Source organism: Engystomops pustulosus, chromosome 10, assembly GCF_040894005.1.
Source record: "Engystomops pustulosus chromosome 10, aEngPut4.maternal, whole genome shotgun sequence".
NCBI classification, from domain to species: Eukaryota; Metazoa; Chordata; class Amphibia; order Anura; family Leptodactylidae; genus Engystomops; species Engystomops pustulosus.
In genome coordinates, this window is record NC_092420.1 from 101363938 (window position 1) to 101387427 (window position 23490).

At 46.7% G+C, this 23490-nt stretch overlaps 1 protein-coding gene across 3 annotated transcripts in view; it reads right to left on the reverse strand.

The window, feature by feature from the left end:
* The window catches only part of ERICH3 (glutamate rich 3), an 88830-nt gene extending 65817 nt beyond the window's left edge, over positions 1–23013 (reverse strand). For 2 of the 3 annotated variants that reach the window (XM_072129055.1, XM_072129056.1), the window contains exon 1: positions 22766–23012. In XM_072129055.1, coding sequence (XP_071985156.1) covers positions 22766–22785 — 20 coding nt within the window. In that variant the 5' untranslated portion in view covers positions 22786–23012. Of the gene's footprint in view, positions 1–22765 lie in introns of all 3 variants that reach the window. The other variant, XM_072129054.1, reaches the window with a different exon arrangement.
* Positions 23014–23490: the final 477 nt, after the last annotated feature.

The following is a 23490-nucleotide window of genomic DNA, read 5'->3' on the forward strand; positions in this document are numbered from 1 at the left end:
GTATTATAGTAGTTATATTCCTGTACATAGGGGGCAGTATTATAGTAGTTATATTCCTGTACATAGGGGGCAGTATTATAGTGGTTCTATTCTTGTACATAGGGGGCAGTATTATAGTAGTTATATTCTTGTACATAGGGGGCAGTATTATAGTAGTTATATTCCTGTACATAGGAGCAGTATTATAGTAGTTATATTCTTGTACATAGGGGGCAGTATTATAGTAGTTATATTTTTGTACATAGGGGGCAGTATTATAGTAGTTATATTCTTGTACATAGGGGGCAGTAGTATAGTAGTTATATTCCTATACATCGGGGGCAGTATTATAGTAGGTATATTCTTGTACATAGGGGGCAGTATTATAGTAGGTATATTCTTGTACATAGGGGGCAGTATTATAGTAGTTATATTCTTGTACATAGGGGGCAGTATTATAGTAGTTATATTCCTGTACATAGGGGGCAGTATTATAGTAGTTATATTCCTGTACATAGGGGGCAGTATTATAGCAGTTATATTCTTGTACATAGGGGACAGTATTATAGTAGTTATATTCTTGTACATGGGGGCAGTATTATAGTAGTTATATTCCTGTACATAGGGGGCAGTATTATAGTAGTTATATTCCTGTACATAGGGGGCAGTATTATAGCAGTTATATTCTTGTACATAGGGGACAGTATTATAGTAGTTATATTCTTGTACATGGGGGCAGTATTATAGTAGTTATATTCCTGTACATAGGAGGCAGTATTATAGTAGTTATATTCCTGTACATAGGGGGCAGTATTATAGTAGTTATATTCCTGTACATAGGAGGCAGTATTATAGTAGTTATATTCCTGTACATAGGGGGCAGTATTATAGTAGTTATATTCCTGTACATAGGGGGCAGTATTATAGTAGTTATATTCTTGTACATAGGGGGCAGTATTATAGTAGTTATATTCCTGTACATAGGGGGCAGTATTATAGTAGTTATATTCCTGTACATAGGAGCAGTATTATAGTAGTTATATTCTTGTACATAGGGGGCAGTATTATAGTAAGTATATTCCTGTACATAGGGGGCAGTATTATAGTAGTTATATTCCTGTACATAGGGGGCAGTATTATAGTAGTTATATTCCTGTACATAGGGGGCAGTATTATAGTAGTTATATTCTTGTACATAGGGGGCAGTATTATAGTAGTTATATTCCTGTACATAGGGGGCAGTATTATAGTAGTTATATTCCTGTACATAGGGGGCAGTATTATAGTAGTTATATTCTTGTACATAGGGGGCAGTATTATAGTAGTTATATTCCTGTACATAGGGGGCAGTATTATATATTGTTTTTACATGACTCTGCTCCCCCTGGATTTTAGAGCTGCAGATACTGAATTTTCCAGTTAGTATATTTTCCATCGTGTGCTGGGATTGTGGAGGTGGATAGAATCTGCCTTGTTATCATTTCTTCCACTTATTGACGCAATGAAGATTATTTTAGGGAATCACGATTTCTGGAGAAATTATGGACATGAGCTGAATAATAGTGAGATAAATATTAACAATCCACATGATGTCAGATAACGTTGTGTAACATGGATCAGGTGGACGTGTCTGTCGCTCGCTGCTCCTGGGCATGGAGATCGCTCTGCGCTGATGTGTTAGGATGGAGCATCATAGCATGAAATGTTATTGTTCTGCCTATAGATCATATACCAGGATGACTGCGCAACATTGTATCCGTCTTTCACTTCCAAAACTGTATTCAAAGTCCCTGATATTTTTCTGCCTCATATCTCAATGCAACCCCTGCTGCTTCAGTGTCTATTATAGGAGAGAATATTCTGTATGTAACCAATGATTCTAGTAAATGTCTGGTGTTTTTTACATATTGGGGATCATTTACTAAGGGCCCGATTCGCGTTTACCCGACGTGTTACCTGAATATTTCCAATTTACATCTGATGTTTCATTTATTGTTGATTTTATCTTCCAAAAAGACAAAGATCCCAAACATAAAGCGAGATCTACAATGGAAGGTTCACAAATAACCGTCTCCAGGTGTTAGAACGGACAAGTCACATCCAGACCCAAATCCAATCACAGACACTTCATCCAATCTCCCTGAGCTCCAAGGAGGAACGGGAAGAATTTCAGCCTCTCCATGTGCAGAACTGATGGAGACCTGATACCCCAAGCGCCTGCAGCTGTAATCTCAGCAGGAGGGGGCGCTACAAAGTATTAACTTAAGGGGTGAATAATATTACACCCCCACTTTTCAGTTTATTATGTTTAACAAAAGTTTAAAATATCAATTAACTGGGTTCCACTTCACAATTGTCTCCAAATTGTTGTTGATTCTACACCAAAAAAAAATTACAATTTTATATCTTTATGTTTGAAGCCTGAAATGTGGCAAAAGGTAGAAAAGTTCAAGGGGGCAGAATATTTCGCAAGGCTCTGTACCAGAGTCTACAGAGACACTACAGACCGGCCCCGTACCTGGAGAGACTACAGACCGGCCCCCTACCTGGAGAGACTACAGACCGGCCCCCTACCTGGAGAGACTACAGACCGGCCCCGTACCTGGAGAGACTACAGACCGGCCCCGTACCTGGAGAGACTACAGACCGGCCCCGTACCTGGAGACACTACAGACAGGCCCCGTACCTGGAGACACTACAGACAGGCCCCGTACCTGGAGAGACTACAGACCGGCCCCGTACCTGGAGACACTACAGACAGGCCCCGTACCTGGTGAGACTACAGACCGGCCCCGTACCTGGAGAGACTACAGACCGGCCCCGTACCTGGAGACACTACAGACCGGCCCCGTACCTGGAGACACTACAGACCGGCCCCGTACCCGGAGAGACTACAGACCGGCCCCATACCCGGAGAAACTACAGACCGGCCCCGTACCCGGAGACACTACAGACCGGCCCCGTACCTGGAGAGACTACAGACCGGCCCCGTACCTGGAGAGACTACAGACCGGCCCCGTACCTGGAGAGACTACAGACCGGCCCCGTACCTGGAGAGACTACAGACCGGCCCCGTACCTGGAGAGACTACAGACCGGCCCCGTACCTGGAGAGACTACAGACCGGCCCCGTACCTGGAGAGACTACAGACCGGCCCCGTACCTGGAGAGACTACAGACCGGCCCCGTACCTGGAGAGACTACAGACCGGCCCCGTACCTGGAGACACTACAGACCGGCCTCGTACCTGGAGACACTACAGACCGGCCCCGTACCTGGAGACACTACAGACCGGCCCCGTACCCGGAGACACTACAGACCGGCCCCGTACCCGGAGACACTACAGACCGGCCCCGTACCTGGAGACACTACAGACAGGCCCCGTACCTGGAGACACTACAGACCGGCCCCCTACCAGGAGACACTACAGACCGGCCCCGTACCTGGAGACATTACAGGCCGGCCCCGTACCTGGAGAGACTACAGACCGGCCCCGTACCCGGAGAGACTACAGACCGGCCCCGTACCCGGAGAGACTACAGACCGGCCCCGTACCTGGAGACACTACAGACAGGCCCCGTACCTGGAGAGACTACAGACCGGCCCCGTACCTGGAGAGACTACAGACCGGCCCCATACCCGGAGACACTACAGACCGGCCCCGTACCTGGAGAGACTACAGACTGGCCTCGTACCTGGAGACACTACAGACCGGCCCCGTACCTGGAGACACTACAGACCGGCCCCGTACCTGGAGACACTACAGACCGGCCCCGTACCTGGAGACACTACAGACCGGCTCTATATCTGAAGAAACCACCGGACCCCAGAGACCTTCAGATACAGACTGAGCACCCAGATCCTGGCTATGGAGTCTGGGCAGAGTACGTGCCCAGGGATAGGAGACTGTGCCAACAGCACCAGAACCAGGAGGCCACTGAGGAGGAGGAAGAGAAGATCCATCCAGCCCGGGGAAGAGGAGACCACTGTGGCCATAATGATCTCTTTCACTGACAGCAAACAGAGATGCTGAGGCATCAAATCATAAACTATATTGTACGGAATTGCGACTGTTCTTATTAATTTGATGCATCCATAACATGAGGTTTGCGCTGAGATTCAGAGATTTTTGCCTTGACATTGACCATGCTAGAGGGATCGCGGCTGGAGATGACACCCCGGGGCCGTGACCTCCTCCTCCCCTTTAATAATACACACTGTTTGCCCTGCATTGTTTATGGGCGGCTCAGACACTATAGTAACAGTATAGAGTTTCCTTGGTTCGTGTTTGCAGGTTGCCAAGAATTGTGCCGAGTGTTTACATTGTATCTGAATGGTCAGGAAACAAATCTATCGATGTACAGGATTATAGAGCACAGGTAATACCCCCATTGTCCCTCCATCATCCCCCGTGTATTACAATAGATTATTAGAATGTATAAATATTATAAGTCAATATTCAGAGCAAGGAAACGCCCAAATGTATTGTATTATGTGGGGATTTCCATCCTGGGCTGTAATACGGCTTTACTACATTCCTGACATGTCCTCATATTCACAATCACAACCAGAACATGATAACAAGATAAGAGCCATGACTCTGCCACACTCCAGCCCCGCCCCAGTGACTCCCCACGGGTTGTGTAGTAATTATAGTAGTAGTTATATTATTGTGAATAGTTACAATGTTGCAGGGTCGGACTTGCCCACCATTGTACAGGTGAAAACACAGGGGGCCCTAACGCCTCTTGGCTTTACCCATGTGGCCAATGACTCCGCCCCCTGGAGCTGCTGTGTCGGGATTTCAATTCTAGCTGCGTCCTGCGGACACATATAGCGATGGATGAGATGATGCTGCATCATCCCTCTCCCCTGCTGCAGTTGTGTGTAAAGGCAGAAGGGGAGATGAGTGGTAGACAAAATGGAGGGGTATGGGGTGGCACATTATGAGGGTGCGTTTATGGGAGCCCACAGGATGAGGGGAAGATGAGAGGAGACAAAATAGGAGGGATGATGAGTGGCCACAATATGAAGATGAGATGAGAGAGGCAACAATATGAGGGGGATGGGAGGAGACGAAATATGAGGGATGATGGGGGACCACAATATAAGGGGGAAATGAAAAGCCACAATATGAGGGTGATATAAGAGGAGACACAATATAAGGGATGATGAGGGGCCACAATATGAGGGTGATATAAGAGGAGACACAATATAAGGGATGATGAGGGGCCACAATATGAGGGTGATATAAGAGGAGACACAATATAAGGGATGATGAGGGGCCACAATATGAGGGTGATATAAGAGGAGACACAATATAAGGGATGATGAGGGGCCACAATATGAGGGTGATATAAGAGGAGACACAATATAAGGGATGATGAGGGGCCACAATATGAGGGTGATATAAGAGGAGACACAATATAAGGGATGATGAGGGGCCACAATATGAGGGGGAGATTAGAGGGGAAGTCCATGTTCACACAATGCAATTGTATTGCATGTAAAAATGTATGTAAAATGCAACAAGTGTTTTATTCTTTAGCGCAGCGATGTACTTGTTGCACTGTTGTTACTTGTTGCTACACAGTATTTGCCGGCGTTCAGCTCTCAGCTCATCCGCACTCAGGGAGGAGATTCTCCAGATGAAGATGATCTTAGGCTGCGTTCACATTATGTCCTTGTAGCGATGTCTAAACAACGTGCAGCGTTTTCCTGTTGGTCGGTTGTTACTAGTTGGATGCAGACGTCTCGGTTTTACAGGTGAATAAGTCATTTACCCCGTACAAAGGCTGAAGAATTATAAGTAATTGTAGCGTCTAATCAGAGTAATTACATTCATCGCCGTCTCCCCCGCTGAGGTTTTATCGTGTCGCCAGGACGGTGGCGCATAACTTGGTATCCATGGGGGCACAGCGCACAATCCTGTCATTATATCCCAAGTATCAGAACAATCATTCTGTTACAGGGCAGGATTAAAGGAGGGGCTCATGGGGCTCGAGTCCCGGGGCCCCCACCACTTTCACTTTTAAAGGGGCCCCCACCAGTTTCCGACCATCAGCGACTCAGCTCAGCTGGTGGCTATATAGTACTGGAGGCTGGCTGTATACTACAGGTGGCTGGAAGGCTATATACTTCAGGGGGCTGGCAGCTATATACTACTGGGGGCTGGCAGGCTATATACTACAGGGGGCTGGCAGGCTATATACTACAGGGGGCTGGCAGGCTATTTACTACAGGGGCTGGCAGGCTATATACTACAGGAGCTGACAGGCTATATACTACAGGGCGCTGGCAGGCTATACACTACAGGGGGCTGGCTATATGGTACAGGGGGCTGCAGGCTATATTCTACAGGGGGCTGGCAGGCTATATACTTCAGGGGGCTGGCAGGCTATATACTACTGGGGGGCTGGCAGCTATATACTACTGGGGGCTGGCAGGCTATATACTACAGGGGGCTGGCTATATGGTACAGGGGGCTGGCTATATGGTACAGGGGGCTGGCAGGCTATATACTACAGGAGCTGGCAGGCTATATACTACAGGGCGCTGGCAGGTTATATACTACAGAGGCTGGCAGGCTATATACTTCCAAAAACATTATTGGAAGGGCCCCCACCAGTTTGCGCCCAGGGACCCCCACCACCCGTAATCCGGCCCTGATTCTGTACATTATAAACCTCTTCCATGATGGAATAAGAGACTTATACATACAACATACAGGAGGAAAATATTATATAGTAAAGAGGAATAAGGCTACATTCACACCAACGTATGGGGGACATATATATACGTCCCCTATACACTTCAATGGCCTCGCGGCTGTCATACGGGAGCGGTACAGTGCAGCACATGTGCGGCACTGTACCGTTCCATAGCCTGTAGAAAGATATACACCCGTCCTATGTTTCTATGGAATACGGAGCCGTGCGCTGTGTATTCCTATGGAGAGGGGCGGGGTCCAGCGGCGCTTTCCCCTGGCGACGATTTATGCCCACCGTACTACGGTACAGCGGGCATACATGGCACACATGGTCCTACCAGGCATGGAAATACGCCCAATCCCCCATGGCCCCCCCCCCCCTTTATGACCCTCCACACCCTCTTGAGTGGAGATGGGGTAAAGGGGATAAGAATCAGAATTGCTGACAGCTACCAATTGCGATTATTTCCGTGTTCTGGCAGAGAAGTCCAGGTAAGTGTCCCCCATAGACTCTGTTACAGGGGGACAGTCTCCCCTCCATGTGCCAAATTCTAAGCACTTGTGAAAATAGGGGCACGAAAAAACCCATCAAAGCCGTCGTCTACAGTTAACTATCTCCTTTCTGTATATTATTAGATACAATGAAGGCCGCGGCTTCCACTGCCAGAAGATTAATGACCCCATTGGAAGACGTTCAGGAGCCGTCCGTGAAAAGAGCGTATAATTAACATCCTGGCGACACCGGCGTCGTCTTTCTACTAAATAGGTTGATCAAGTGTCTCCGGGTGATTGTTCCTTGTCAGCTGAGCGCGGCTTTCCAGGTAGCCGTATCCTGCCCTGTATACAGTATAAGGGGAGCCCTTCCAGAGCCCTTGCAGATCACAGTCATCTCCCTCATGCTTTATACTGCGGCTCATTCTGTAGTTGCTGCATTGGGAAATCTATTCTATTGCAATGTAAAACTGATAGAAACATAAGGAAACGATACTGATGGCAGAGATACCCCGACTCTTCACAAGAGGGGACCCCCTTTTGCTCACATATTGTATTGCATACCTCCCAACATTTGTGAAAACGAAAGAGGGACAAAATGGCGGCGATCCCCCTAAGCCACACCCCCAATCACTCCCTGGCCACGCCCCAAATTTTAGCCATATTAAAATAATAAAAATCATCTCAATAAAAAAAAATATATATATATCCTCATTGGGATTTGAACCCAGAACCTGCAGTGTCCATGTACAATAATGACACAGCGCCTCAACCCACTGAGCTATAACCTCTGTGATTAACAAGGTGGAGAATTTTGGTAACTAAGAACTATGACTATATACTGCCTTGGTATATAGGGAGGGATCTTCTCAGATTATTGTAATTATTGAGACTATTATTATTATTATGGAGATTATTATTATTATTATTATTATTATTATTATTGAGATGATTATTATTATTTTTACTATTATTAATAATCATCCCCATAATAATAAAAATAATAAAATTTATAATAATAATAATAATAATAATAGTCTCAATAATTACAATAATTTCTGAGAAGATCCCTCTCTATATATCAGTGCATTAGTCTGTGTCACAGTGTAACACTGGCAGATAACATGTCTTAGTTACCAGAAATCATCAGCTCTGTATCACTGGGCTTATAGCTCAGTTAGTTAAGCTCCTGTCTATGGTGCACAGGGTCCCAGGTTTGAATCTCAGCCTGGGCAAAACTTTATGTAATTTAATTATATAAATAGCTTGTGTCTGGGGAAGCCCTGGAGACCATATATGGAGAGATGGTGATCTGACCTGATGACGTGGTCCCTGCTCTCCGCTAAGCCCGACACTTCTCTGAAAAGGATTCCCTCCCGATGTCTGCTCTGGGGAACCCTAGGAGATGCAGTGACCATATATGGACAGATGGTGATCTGACCTGATGACGTGGCCCCTGCTCTCCACTAAGCCCGACACTTCTCTGAAAAGGATTCCCTGCCCGATGTCTGCTCTGGGGAACCCTAGGAGATGCAGTGACCATATATGGACAGATGCTGATCTGACCTGATGACGTGGTCCCTGCTCTCCTCTAAGCCCGACACTTCTCTGAAAAGGATTCCCTCCCGATGTCTGCTCTGGGGAACCCTAGGAGATGCAGTGACCATATATGGACAGATACTGATCTGACCTGATGACATGGTCCCTGCTCTCCGCTAAGCCGACACTTCTCTGAAAATGATTCCCTCCCGATGTCTGTAGAAGCCATTCTGTACTGTGAGTTCAGGCTTTCAAAGTATTTACTATGCGGACACAGCGCCGGGACAAAGCGGGACCTGGGGGGAGAATCCGTGACAATCTCATAGCTGCCCGTGACGCGGGGCAGAGGTAAGAAAAACAGGAAAGTTCCGTCAAAATCGGGACGGTTGGGAGCTATGTGTATTGTAGCTGTTTCTTATACTAATATAGGCCTTATGTAACCTGCCTACATGTCCATGTCCAGAGCTGCCCCCGGCCGATCCCGTTATACCCCATGTCTCCAGCGCCGTGTACAAGCAGCGGAGATCTGACGGCTCCGAGCCAGTGGAGGGACACAAGAAGAGATGATAGAGGATTACAAGGTCCAGGGCACTGGCATCTCTCTGGGGACATCAATGCCAGTACCTACCTTACCCCGGATACCCCGGACATATGTCATGTATAAAAAACCGAACACAAAAGGGAGCCGAAAGTAACAGCCACAATAGGGGCGGGACCAAAAAATACACAGCAGCCACAAGAGGGGCGGGACCAAAAAAACACCAGCCACAATAGGGGCGGGACCAAAAAAATACCAGCCACAATAGGGGCGGGGCCCAAAAATACCAGCCACAATAGGGGTGGGACCAAAAAATACACAGCAGCCACAATAGGGGCAGGACCCAAAAATACCAGCCACGACAGGGGCGCGGCCCAAAAATACCAGCCACAATAGGGGCGGGGCCCAAAAATACCAGCCACAATAGGGGTGGGACCAAAGAATACACAGCAGCCACAATAGGGGCAGGACCCAAAAATACCAGCCACAATAGGAGGAGGATGTGATGGAAGTAGGTGGTATATAGGGTTGCCATCTTTGCAACTCAAAAATACTGGACACAATAGGGAGCAAGACCCCAAAACACCAGCCACAACAAGGGGCAGGACTCAAAAATATCACCCACAATATGGTGTAGCACTGACCACCGGCCACATTAAGGGCGGTACTCAAAAATACAAGCCTTAGGCTGGTGCCACAGCTTGCGTACACCGGGGCTGCGTTTTCAAAGCAGTGCGTGTGGCACCAGCCTCAGTGGGCAAACTCTTTGCAAACTTTCAGCCAAAAAGCAACAGAGGCCGCGGTCACACGTACCGCTAGGCGTCCGTTCATAACGCGACGCTAACACACAGGGGGAGGTCCTTGGGGAAACGCATGTGATTGATAAGCCAATCGCATGCGTTTCTCTGGAAACGCATTTTCGTTCGGGCCGAGGACCTCCCCCTGTGCGCTAACGTCGCGTTATGAACGGACGCCTAGCGGTACGTGTGACCACGGCCTTAAGCCGTAACTTATTGATCCCTGCTGTATCACAGGTTTTAATCGTATTGGCGTCCTGAGGACACCAATACAATAGAAAGATGATGGGAAAAAATTGGATTGCATCTTCCCTCCAGGGTCCCCTGAAGAGGAAGAATCAGGGGGCCCAGAGCTGGAGCTCCAATGACAATCCATCTCTATCCAGCCCTTCCCGCTCCTCCTGTAGTCCTGGCAGCCAAGGATGTTGCTTTAAAATACCACTGAGCATGGCACGTCCTGGGCTGTATTGGATCATAGGAGAAAGCCTTGAGTCCTAACTGGCAAACTCTGTGCTGGGGCGATGGCCCGGGTGCCCACAGAAAGGGCTCTGAGTGCCACCCCTGGCACCTGTGCCATAGGTTCGCCACCGCTGGTCTAGGTGATGCCACAGGAGTTTTCTTACAAGGAGCTGATAGAGGCGCGGTTTTCCTTATCCCATCCAGGAAAACTTTGCATATTTTCCTGACATCTATTATAAGCAGAGGAGATAAGCGTGTCAGGCAGTCATGGCGCCGCTTATCTCGCAGGGTAAGTGTAAAATCAGGTATAAACCTTCCTCTCATCAGTGCACAGACCGTAAACCCAGTACAGGAGCCATGTGATATGTATGGTCACCTTCATGGTGCGGGCAGGTAACAGATCCTGGGAATATCAGTGCGGAAGAACAAAAGGAACTCCGGAGCTGTTACCTGACACAGGTAACTACAACATCCATCCTCCATGACCACAACAAGTAGGAAGATGAGAGTCTCCACAGCAATTGTCTATAAACTCTGGATATTAAAGCTCTCACCAGGTCTTCACTGCATACTGGCCCACATTTATCATTGTGTGTACTATGTGCAGTGTGTACTATGTGCAGGGTCCTGTGTACTTTGTGCAGTGTGTACTATGTGCAGTGTGAACTATGTGCAGTGTGTACTATGTGCCCTGTGTACTGTGTGCAGTGTCCTGTGTACTATGTGCAGTGTGTACTATGTGCAGGGTCCTGTGTACTATGTGCAGTGTGTGTATTATGTGCAGTGTGTACTATGTGCAGTGTGTACTATGTGCAGCGTGTACTATGTGCAGGGTCCTGTGTACTATGTGCAGTGTGTACTATGTGCAGTGTCCTGTGTACTATGTGCAGTGTGTACTATGTGCAGTGTCCTGTGTACTATGTGCAGTGTGTACTATGTGCAGTGTCCTGTGTACTATGTGCAGTGTGTACTATGTGCAGGGTGCTGTGTACTATGTGCAGCGTCCTGTGTACTATGTGCAGCGTCCTGTGTACTATGTGCAGGGTGTGTACTATGTGCAATGTTGTGTACTATGTGCAGTGTCCTGTGTACCATGTGCAGTGCCCTGTGTACTATGTGCAGTGTGTACTATGTGCAGGGGTCCTGTGTACTATGTGCAGTGTGTACTATGTGCAGTGTGTACTATGTGCAGGGGGTGTACTATGTGCACTATGTACTATGTGCAGGGGGTGTACAATGTGCAGGGTGTACTATGTGCAGTGTGTACTATGTGCAGTGTGTACTATGTGCAGGGGGTGTACTATGTGCAGTGTGTACTATGTGCAGTGTGTACTATGTGCAGTGTCCTGTGTACTATGTGCAGGGTCCTGTGTACCATGTGCAGTGCAGTGTGTACTATGTGCAGTGTGTACTATGTGCAGGGTCCTGTGTACTATGTGCAGTGTGTACTATGTGCAGTGTGTACTATGTGCAGGGTGTACTATGTGCAGTGTGTACTATGTGTAGTGTGTACTATGTGAAGTGTGTACTATGTGTAGTGTGTACTATGTGCAGGGTGTACTATGTGCAGTGTACTATGTGCAGTGTACTATGTGCAGGGGGAGTACTGTGTGTACTGTGCAGGGTGTGTACTATGTGCAGTGTGTGTACTATATGCAGTGTGTGTACTATGTGCAGTGTGTGTACTATGTGCAGGGGGTGTACTATGTGCAGTGTACTATGTGCAGGGGGAGTACTGTGTGTACTGTGCAGGGTGTGTACTATGTGCAGTGTGTGTACTATATGCAGTGTGTGTACTATGTGCAGTGTGTGTACTATGTGCAGGGGGTGTACTATGTGCAGGGGGTGTACTATGTGCAGGGTCCTGTGTACTATGTGCAGGGGGTGTACTATGTGCAGGGGGTGTACTATGTGCAGTGTGTACTATGTGCAGGGGGTGTACTATGTGCAGGGGGTGTACTATGTGCAGGGTCCTGTGTACTATGTGCAGGGTCCTGTGTACTATGTGCAAGGGGAGTACTATGTGCAGTGTGTGTACTATGTGCAGTGTGTGTGCTATGTGCAGGGTGTGTACTATGTGCAGGGTGCTGTGTACTATGTGGAGGGTCCTGTGTACTATGTGCAGGGTCCTGTGTACTATGTGCAGGGTTCTGTGTACTATGTGCAGTATGTACTGTGTGTAGGGTCCTGTGTACTATGTGTAGTGTGTGTACTATGTGCAGTGTGTACTATGTGCAGTGTGTACTATGTGCAGGGTCCTGTGTACTATGTGCAGTGTGTACTATGTGCAGGGTCCTGTGTACTATGTGCAGGGTGTGTACTATGTGCAGTGTCCTGTGTACTATGTGTAGTGTGTACTATGTGCAGTGTCCTGTGTACTATGTGTAGTGTGTACTATGTGCAGGGTTCTGTGTACTATGTGCAGTGTCCTGTGTACTATGTGCAGGGTCCTGTGTACTATGTGCAGTGTGTACTATGTGCAGTGTGTGCTATGTGCAGTGTCCTGTGTACTATGTGTAGGGTCCTGTGTACTATGTGCAGTGTGTACTATGTGCAGTGTGTACTATGTGCAGTGTGTACTATGTGCAGGGTCCTGTGTACAATGTGCAGGGTGTGTACTTTGTGCAGTGTGTACTATGTGCAGTGTGTACTATGTGCAGTGTGTGTACTATGTGCAGTGTCCTGTGTACTATGTGTAGTGTGTACTATGTGCAGTGTGTACTATGTGCAGGGTCCTGTGTACTATGTGCAGTGTGTACTATGTGCAGTGTGTACTATGTGCAGTGTGTACTATGTGCAGTGTCCTGTGTACTATGTGTAGTGTGTACTATGAGCAGTGTGTACTGTGTGCAGGGTCCTGTGTACTATGTGCAGGGTCCTGTGTACTATGTGCAGTGTGTACTATGTGCAGTGTCCTGTGTACTATGTGTAGTGTGTACTATGAGCAGTGTGTACTGTGTGCAGGGTCCTGTGTACTATGTGCAGGGTGTGTACTAATCAATTAATTTTATGTACGGCAAAAAACTTCAACTCAGCCTACAAAAAACAAGCCCTCCCACGGCCAGGACATAAAAAAAAAAGGTGAAAAAATACTTGGACAATTTAACCCAACGTAAGCTGGTCACTGATAAGTTAAATGTCTGATTGCTGAGAATAAGATGACCGGGAATCCCAGCAGTCACAGGTCAATGCAGATCTGCCCCTGGTCACACAGGTGCGCGGCTCGTTATATCACACAGGTGCACGGCTCGTTACATCACACAGGTGCGCGGCTCGTTATATCACACAGGTGCGCGGCTCGTTATATCACACAGGTGCGCGGCTCGTTATATCACACAGGTGCACGGCTCGTTATATCACACAGGTGCACGGCTCGTTATATCACACAGGTGCACGGCTCGTTATATATCACACAGGTGCACGGCTCGTTATATATCACACAGGTGCGCGGCTCGTTACATCACACAGGTGCGCGGCTCGTTATATATCACACAGGTGTGCGGCTCGTTTTATCACACAGGTGCGCGGCTCGTTATATCACACAGGTGCACGGCTCGTTATATATCACACAGGTGCACAGCTCGTTATATCACACAGGTGCACGGCTCGCTATATCACACAGGTGCACAGCTCGTTACATCACACAGGTGCGCGGCTCGTTATATATCACACAGGTGCGCGGCTCGTTTTATCACACAGGTGCGCGGCTCGTTATATCACACAGGTGCACGGCTCGTTATATATAACACAGGTGCACTGCTCGTTATATCACACAGGTGCACGGCTCGCTATATCACACCTGTGCACGGCTCGTTACATCACACAGGTGCGTGGCTCGCTATATCACACAGGTGCACGGCTCGTTATATATCACACAGGTGCACAGCTCGCTATATTACACAGGTTCACGGCTCGCTATATATCACACAGGTGCACGGCTCATTATATCACACAGGTGCGCGGCTCGTTATATCACACAGGTGCGCAGCTCGTTATATATCACACAGGTGCACGGCTCGTTATATATCACACAGGTGCAAAGCTCGTTATATATCACAAAGGTGCACGGCTCATTATATCACACAGGTGCACAGCTCGTTACATCACACAGGTGCGCGGCTCATTATATCACACAGGTGCACGGCTCGTTACATCACACAGGTGCACGGCTCGCTATATCACACAGGTGCACGGCTCGTTACATCACACAGGTGCACGGCTCGTTATATCACACAGGTGCACGGCTCGTTACATCACACAGGTGCACGGCTCGTTATATCACACAGGTGCACAGCTCGTTACATCACACAGGTGCGCGGCTCGTTATATATCACACAGGTGCACGGCTCATTATATCACACAAGTGCACAGCTCGTTACATCACACAGGTGCGTGGCTCGTTATATATCATACAGGTGCACGGCTCGTTACATCACACAGGTGCATGGCTCGTTATATATCACACAGGTGCGCGGCTCGTTATATATCACACAGGTGCACAACTCGTTACATCACACAGGTGCACGGCTCGTTACATCAAACAGGTGCGCGGCTCGTTATATCACACAGGTGCTCGGCTCGTTATATCACACAGGTGCTCGGCTCGTTATATATCACACAGCTGCACGGCTCGTTATATATCACACAGGTGCACAACTCGTTACATCACACAGGTGCAAGGCTCGTTATATATCACACAGGTGCACAGCTCGTTATATATCACACAGGTGCATGGCTCGTTATATATCACACAGGTGCACAACTCGTTACATCACACAGGTGCAAGGCTCGTTATATATCACACAGGTGCACAGCTCGTTATATATCACACAGGTGCACGGCTCGTTATATATCACACAGGTGCGCGGCTCGTTATATATCACACAGGTGCACAACTCGTTACATCACACAGGTGCACGGCTCGTTACATCAAACAGGTGCGCGGCTCGTTATATCACACAGGTGCTCGGCTCGTTATATCACACAGGTGCTCGGCTCGTTATATATCACACAGGTGCACGGCTCGTTATATATCACACAGGTGCACAACTCGTTACATCACACAGGTGCAAGGCTCGTTATATATCACACAGGTGCACAGCTCGTTATATATCACACAGGTGCACGGCTCGTTATATATCACACAGGTGCACGGCTCGTTATATATCACACAGGTGCACAACTCGTTATATATCACACAGGTTCACGGCTCGTTGTATCACACAGGTGCACGGCTCGTTACATCACACAGGTGCGCGGCTCGTTACATCACACAGGTGCGCGGCTCGTTACATCACACAGGTGCACGGCTCGTTAGAATCATAGTGTTTTATAATGAGCTGTGCCTACAGGGAGTCTAAAAGGGGTCACTTGGCGATGCCGGCTCATTGTAATAGGAGAACTGGATAATTGTAACTACATTACAATGAGAAGAAACATTTATACAGTAAGAAAACTACATGAGATGTTGATGCTCCTGGTGACGCCCGGGTTCTAGGTTATGTCCAGGACATGGTTAACATCTTGAAAGCCGCCATATCGGGTTAGGGTAGGGGGTCATGGAGCAGACCAGAGATTTGGCTAATAAATTCATAGCTGCAATCAGTTCTATAATGTGTCTTGTACAAAAATGACACACACAATGATTCTCCATAGATCCTCATGTGGGTCCAGGATGCCCTCAGCGCTGGGCTCAGCACCAGGGACCACATGTCACATAGCTGCGCTTCACAGGGAACGTTCCTGGTTGTTGCAACTTTCTGTGTTGATGTCCGGGAACATATAAAGGATTTAGAGCGTTGGCTGGAGCCTTCATTACCCTCATACAACCTGAGAACCACTTTTACTCCCTCACAGACCAGGTACGCGATGGTTTCATCAGTCGTATTAATCCCATCACTTCTCTCCACAGACACTAAGAAATTATTCACCCCAGTATCTCGGATCTCCCGGGAGGGACAGTAAATCCCTTAGATATGGTCTTGCTGCTATGATTATCCCTACACATCACTGCACGGCTATCCCTCCCGACTCCCCTATGTACATGCACACTCAGCTGCGACAAGTGTGCAGGTCCTTTCATTCGGAACAGGAGAGTAGTTTCCCCAATGTCTCATGAGGTGGTAGAGACGCCCCTATACACACTGGGGGTCCTAATATCAGGTACAATGTGGTGTCTGTGCTTTGTCAGGACTATTGGGAGAAGGAGTAAAAAGCCGTTTACTGGTGGGAAGTGAATGACAACACAAAGGACACTGAGTGTAATATTGGGGCAGATTTACTTACCCGGTCCATTCGCGATCCAGCGGCGCGTTCTCTGCGGTGGATTCGGGTCTTCCAGCGATTCACTAAGGTAGTTCCTCCGACGTCCACCAGGTGGCGCTGCTGCGCTGAAGTTCCCCGGCCTATTCAAGGTGAAGGTAAGTGCAAGTCCAGCGACACTTTTTTTTTTTTTTTAAATGCAGCGGTTTTTCCGAATCCGTTGGGTTTTCGTTCGGCCACGCCCCCCAATTTCCGTCGCGTGCATGCCAGCGCCAATGCACCACAATCCGATCGTGTGCACCAAAATCCCGGGGCAATACAGGGAAACTCGACTCGGCGCAAATCGGAAATATTCGGGTAACACGTCGGGAAAACGTGAATCGGGCCCTTAGTAAATGACCCCCATAGTATCCTGGAGCTACTCGGGTCCGTCCTTATGGATCACAGGCCGGAGCTGAATATTGTACACGTTCTCACGCTTTATCCTTTATAATCATCTGCTGCTTGGAATTAGATCAGATTTATAGATGCTCATGGAAGAATATTAACCCCTTAATGACCGCCCTATCGGGTTTTTACGGCGGTCATTAAGGGTACTTCTTCTGATGCGACGCCTTTCTACGGCGGCGCATCAGAAGAAGTTTTCGGGACATCGGGTCAGTTTAGTGCCGGTGTCGGGCTGTGATATCTCAGCCCAGACCTGGCACTAACACCCGGGATCGGAAAAACTCCAATCCCGGGTGTTTAACCCCTTGCACGCCGTGGTCAAACATGACCGCGGCGTGCAAGTGTGTCCCCCGTGGATCGGACCCCCCCCGGTGTGCTTACCGGGGGATCCGGTCCCTCCTGCCGCTGCCCCGGGTTCCGACGAGTGACCCGGGGCTGTCGGCTCCTCTTCTCACCGGGTCCTGCCTTCCTGGCAGGACCCGGCTGTAAGTAACTGAGCATGCGCAGCATCATCCACAGCGCGGCATCATCCACAGCGCGGCATCATCCACAGCGCGGCATCATCCACAGCGCGGCATGCTCAGTTACTTTCACTATACACTGCAATACAAGTGTATTGCAGTGTAAAGGCTTGAATAAGCGATCGGATGATCGCTTATTCAAGCCAAAAAGTAAAAAATGTAAAAAAGTAAAAAAAAAAAAAATTTAATCTTTTTATAATATAATTAAATAAATAAATAAAATAAAAGTCCCATAATCTCCCCAGTAACACATAAAATGCAAATAAAGTATATAAAACACAAAACACGTACATATTTGGTATCACCGCGTCCGTATTAATCTGTACAATAAATCTAAATCAATATTGAACCCGCTCGGTGAACTACGTAAAAAAAAAACTCGAAAAACTTCCCATAATATACAATTTTTCATCAAACACCATCACAAAAAATGTTCTAAAAAGTGATCAAAAAAAAAGTTACGGTACCTAATATGATACGACTGAAAAGAACAACTGTTTTCGCAAAAAATAAGCCCTCAACCAGATCGGACAACAGAAAAATACAGAAGTTATGGCCCTGAAAAGTTGTCAATAGTAAAAACAATGCGATTTTCTCCAATATTGGTTTTGCTCAGGAAAATTGAGCAAAATAAGAAAAACTATATAAATGAGGTATCACCGTAATCGTAGTGACCAGAGAATAAAGATAAAATATTATTTTTACGTTACGGTGAGTGGGGGGGGGGGGGAGAAATGCTCACAATCCAAAATAAAAATTGATGATTTTGTTTGTGTCCCCCTTGAAATAGTTAATAAAATCTCATGAATAAGCTTTAGACTCCCAAAATAAATTATTTATACATTGTATCTCATCCCATAAAAAATAAGCCCTCATATGATCGCATTACCAAAAAAAATAAAAATGTATAGGTTCTCCAATGTGACAATACAAATCTGCTGTGAATGGCGCCTCCATTCATTCTATGCTCGGCCGTGCACCCGTACAGCAGTCACCACCACATATGGGGGATCAGCACTCGGGAGGAATTGGGCATCAAGCGTTGCAGTGCGTTTCATCATTTAATTTATTCTGAAAATGTCAGTTTTGGCCTAAATGAATGTATTTCCAAAAAAATTCCATAGTTTCTAAATCGCAGGTCCATATTTTTTAACCCATGTGAAACACTTAAAGGGTTAATGGACTTAATAGAAGTTGTTTTACATACGTTGAGGGGTGAAGTTTCTATAGTGGGGTAATTTATGGGGTTTTACTATTATTTAGGCCTCAGTTACTTGGAAGCTGAGTTTTCCCTCAAAATGTGAGTTATGGCAATTTTCATGAAAATAAGAAAAATCGCACCTAAAGTTCTGCGCCTCATAACATCCTAGAAAAATGACCGGAAGCATAAAATATCATCCCAACATAAAGCAGATATTCTGGAAATGTTAATTATCAAACTTTTTGGGTAGATTTACTTCCTGTCTGGAAACCAGAACATTTCAAACTTGGAAAATGAAGAATTTTTACAAACTTTTGCCAAATTTTCACTTTTTTTCAGAACGAAACGCAAAACTTATCACTTAAATTTTATAACTAACATGAAGTACAATGTGTCACGAGAAAACATTCTCAAAATCACCAGGATATGTTAAAGCGTTCCGAAGTTATAACCAATTATCGTGAGACATGTCAGATTTGAAAAATCGAGTCTGGTCATTGAGCTGAAAACTAGTGTCGGTGATAAGGGGTTAATGAAGTCTCTTGTTGGTCACAATCACAAAGGCCCAATTACTGGGATCTTCAATAATTGTCTGTAACATTAAGGGAACCCGTCAGCGAGGGCTCAATTTACCTGCAGCGCCCCCACAGGCGAAATAAAGTATCACACAATGTACTTTCCTATCAATGGGATTCATTACAAGTCCTCCAGAGGAAGAGACTCTTCACCTATAGCTATAATGCTTCTAATATAAGACTGCATGGGGCAGATTTACTTACCCGGTCCAGTCGCGATCCCGCGGTGCGTTGTCCGACGAGGATTCGGAGCTGCCGGGATTCACTAAGATCGTGCGCCCGATATCCTGCATGTGTCGTTGCCGAGGTCCGCGGGAGTTCACCTTCTTCTTCCCGGTGAATGTAAGTGCTTGTCTTGTGACACAATTCTAAATGTTAAATCTTGCGCGTTGTCCAAATCCGTCGGGTTGTCAGACGCACCCCCCCCCCCATTTCTGTATTTCCTCACATTATACCCCTACCCTCTTTGTATCCCTCCTCTACCCTGGTCAAGAGATGACGATCAGGTGTAGAGGACTTCCCCATTACTAACCCAGAATTTCCGTGTATGTCGTACGGAAATAGATCAGAGTGAAATCATTCAGGGGGGGGGGGGGTCTAGAATATATTTTTTGATATTGGCCTAAGGTGGTGTAAAAATTAGAAAAAACCTGTAACTTGCACTGTGGTCCAAAGGCAGCTGTGACCACCAAAGCCACCAAGACAGGGTCTGCCACGCTATGAATTATTCTGATCTTTACATTTCCTGGGGCCAGTATTGAAGAAAATAACTGGATTCTGGACAACCCCTTTAAGATCATTAGATATGGTGCATATCCGTTTCTGGCTCTCCCTGATCTCTGGCAGGTCCCTCAGCTATGAGCCATGTGATGGATGTAGTGTGACGCTGACACGCACCGGATCTGATACTTTATTTATTAGCCGTCGCACAAGACCGTGTTACACAGCGATCAGTATTCTCGGGATACTCGAGACTCCGAGTGATCTGAAATCCATATCCGAGACTCAATAGTTATCCTGCACCAGATTCATTAACACAGGGATAAATCTGGCGCAGAAAATGACGAGGGTTTTCCTCCACTAAACTGACGGAACCTGCGACACAATGATAAATCCCCCCCAATGTGATAATAGGAGTCAGAATGTCACTGCTGAAATGTGTGACCTCGTTTGTGGCGGTTCTTGATGAATCTGGCGCCCCCTGCGCTGCTCAGGAAGTGGACGCCATATTTTTACTGCACTTTGTTGATGTTACAGAATTGTGGCGCTCGTCAGTAATAAATGTGCCGCAAACTTGGACTTAGGCTGGATTCACACGACCGGTGCCCGCCGTACCGTAGCACGGCGGGCACACGGCAGCTCTGCTCACCCCCGCCCCTCTCCATAGGGATACACGGCGCCGTATGCCCTGAAAAAATAGGACATGTCACGTGTGCGGCACCGTACCGCTCCCGTAGGGCGCCGCGCGCCCATTGCCCTCTAAGGGGGACGTATATCGGCCGTATATACGCCCCCCCCCCTGCGGTCGTGTGAATGCAGCCTTAGGGTGATGTCACACATGGCGGTTTTAGGCGATTTTTCAGATCATAAAAAACCCTAACCCTAACTAAAAATGGCCCAAAAATTGCCTAAAAACGCCATGTGTGACATCACCCTAAGCAGTAACAGCCGCTTTACCTGCACATTGTTCTGTCTTGTCAGACACAGAGCAGCCGCGACACTTTATAAATACCTGTACTAGCAGTTTGCACCTTCTTTTCAGTGTAAGGTCAGACAGAGACATTTCTAACAGCGCAAGGAAATGACATGTCTATGCCAGGAGAAATTTAAAGGGATTGTTCACCTCAAACACATTTCAACAAATAATTGATATTGTTTGTGTAATGAAAAGTTATCAAATTTTCCAATATACTTTCTGCACCAATTTTTCATGGTTTGCAAGATCTCTGCTTGCTGTCATACAACAGGAAACTTCATCATAACTTCCTGTAGATAAACGCCGGTGCATGGTCATGTGATGTCACACAGGTGCACGTCTCGTTATATATCACACAGCGAGCCTTACTAACGAGCCGTGCACCTGTGTGACATCACATGACCATGGACCAGTGCTTATCTACAGGAAGGAAACATAGGAGCTTCCTATAGAATGACAGCAAGCAGAGATCTAGAAAACCGTGAGGAATTGATATAAATTATTTGCTTTTATGCGCTAAAAGCGGACAACCCCTTAACCCTTTCCTTTTATTCCTCCCAGTAGATTAGTCCTGAAATCTTTCCTCTTTGCAGACCCCACCCACTTGTACATAAATATTTATTGTTTCAGTACCTGATGGAACCTACTGATATTATCTGAAAGTAACTGTATTATAGCAACATGAATACATTGTATCTCCGTGTAACTTGCAGGTTACAACAAGTCCTGGAAAGTAGCAACATAAGGAAGTTACATGTGAACAAAGGCAAATCCCTAGATAAACATTATACTGTGGGGTATAGAGGTAATTGCTTACATAGCAATCGCCATGTGGTCTCCCTAGTAAAAAATATACTTAACCACAAGCCTTGATGGTCACTGATTTCCAACCTGTGACTCTCCAGCTGTTGCAAAACTACAACTCCCAGCCGGTCCTGACAGTCACATGCTGGGAGTTGTAGTTCTACCGAAGAACGGACTGGTCTGCATGATCATCTATAAGGAACAGATCACATACTGGTACTAGTGTGGGATCCAGGAGCCCCGGGGGCCCATCAGGTGTCTCTTCCCATAAGATGACTTATTATTTACACTGATATTTGGGATCCTGTATCTTCAATGGGGAAAACCTCAACCGAAAAAATCACTTATAATCACAGTTTGGTTCTTAATGAACTGATGCTTTATAATAGCCTAATATACCGTCATCTATATATCGCACAATCTATAAATATCTAAGAACTTTTCTTCACTTTAAGTAAAAGTTATTTTCCCCCTCCCTCCCCCTAAAAAAAAAAAAACAACAAAAAACTTAGCATCGCAACCAAAAGACCATAACATTAGTATCAATGTATAATTCTTACACCCCTGCCAATGCAGATATTGTAGGAGACACAATCGGACATGCTGGGTGTAGTAGTTCTTCATGCATTCCTATCGGTGACCTTGAAATCCCTGATAGCGGGAAATGATTACACGGCATAAAATTAGATGGAGAAGGGTTTTTTCGGAGGGTGACCCCTATTTTGTGCAGACATATGCGGTAACTTACCCTATGTAGGGGTGACTCATGTTTGCAGGCGGAGGTGCAGCCCCCTTGCAGGATTCCCCCTGAATGTCTGGCAGTCCTCCCCTCTCTCTGTACGGATGGCACCCTGGTTGCTAGGGTGAGACACATAATGATGCTTTTGCACAAGGTGGGCAGGAGATTGCACAACCAATCATAGTGTGAAGCGGCCTCTCCCTCCAGTCATTGTGTGAGCACCCAATGAGCAGCCATGTTCCGGGTGCTGGGCTGAGCCGCCTGTGTCATTCATCTGTTCCCTAGGAGCCGGATACAACAATTGACTATTTACAACCTGCAACCAGATCTCAGCAGATTTACTGCACACGGCACCCACCCCCTGACCACAGGAGCTTGCAATCTATATTTGGATACACAGACGCTAAGTAGTTACATAGAAGTCAATCTGATGAATTTTGGAGAAATTCTTTTTTTTTTTTTTTTAAACTGAGATTCTGTTAAACCGGCATCTAATAATCTGGAAATAATATATGATATTGTATTATTCCTATGGGGAGAATGAAGATCTAAGAACAACACGAGTCTGACACCAGATCTAAGGCGCAGCTTAAAGGAGCTTATAGATGTAACTCTTAAAGGAAATGTCCCATCAGACTCCATCCTGATAAACCCGGGACATTACTCATAGATCCAGGCACCGGGACTGTAGGATCTTCTTATATCTGTTATCCATGGTCTCCCTTCTTCTAACA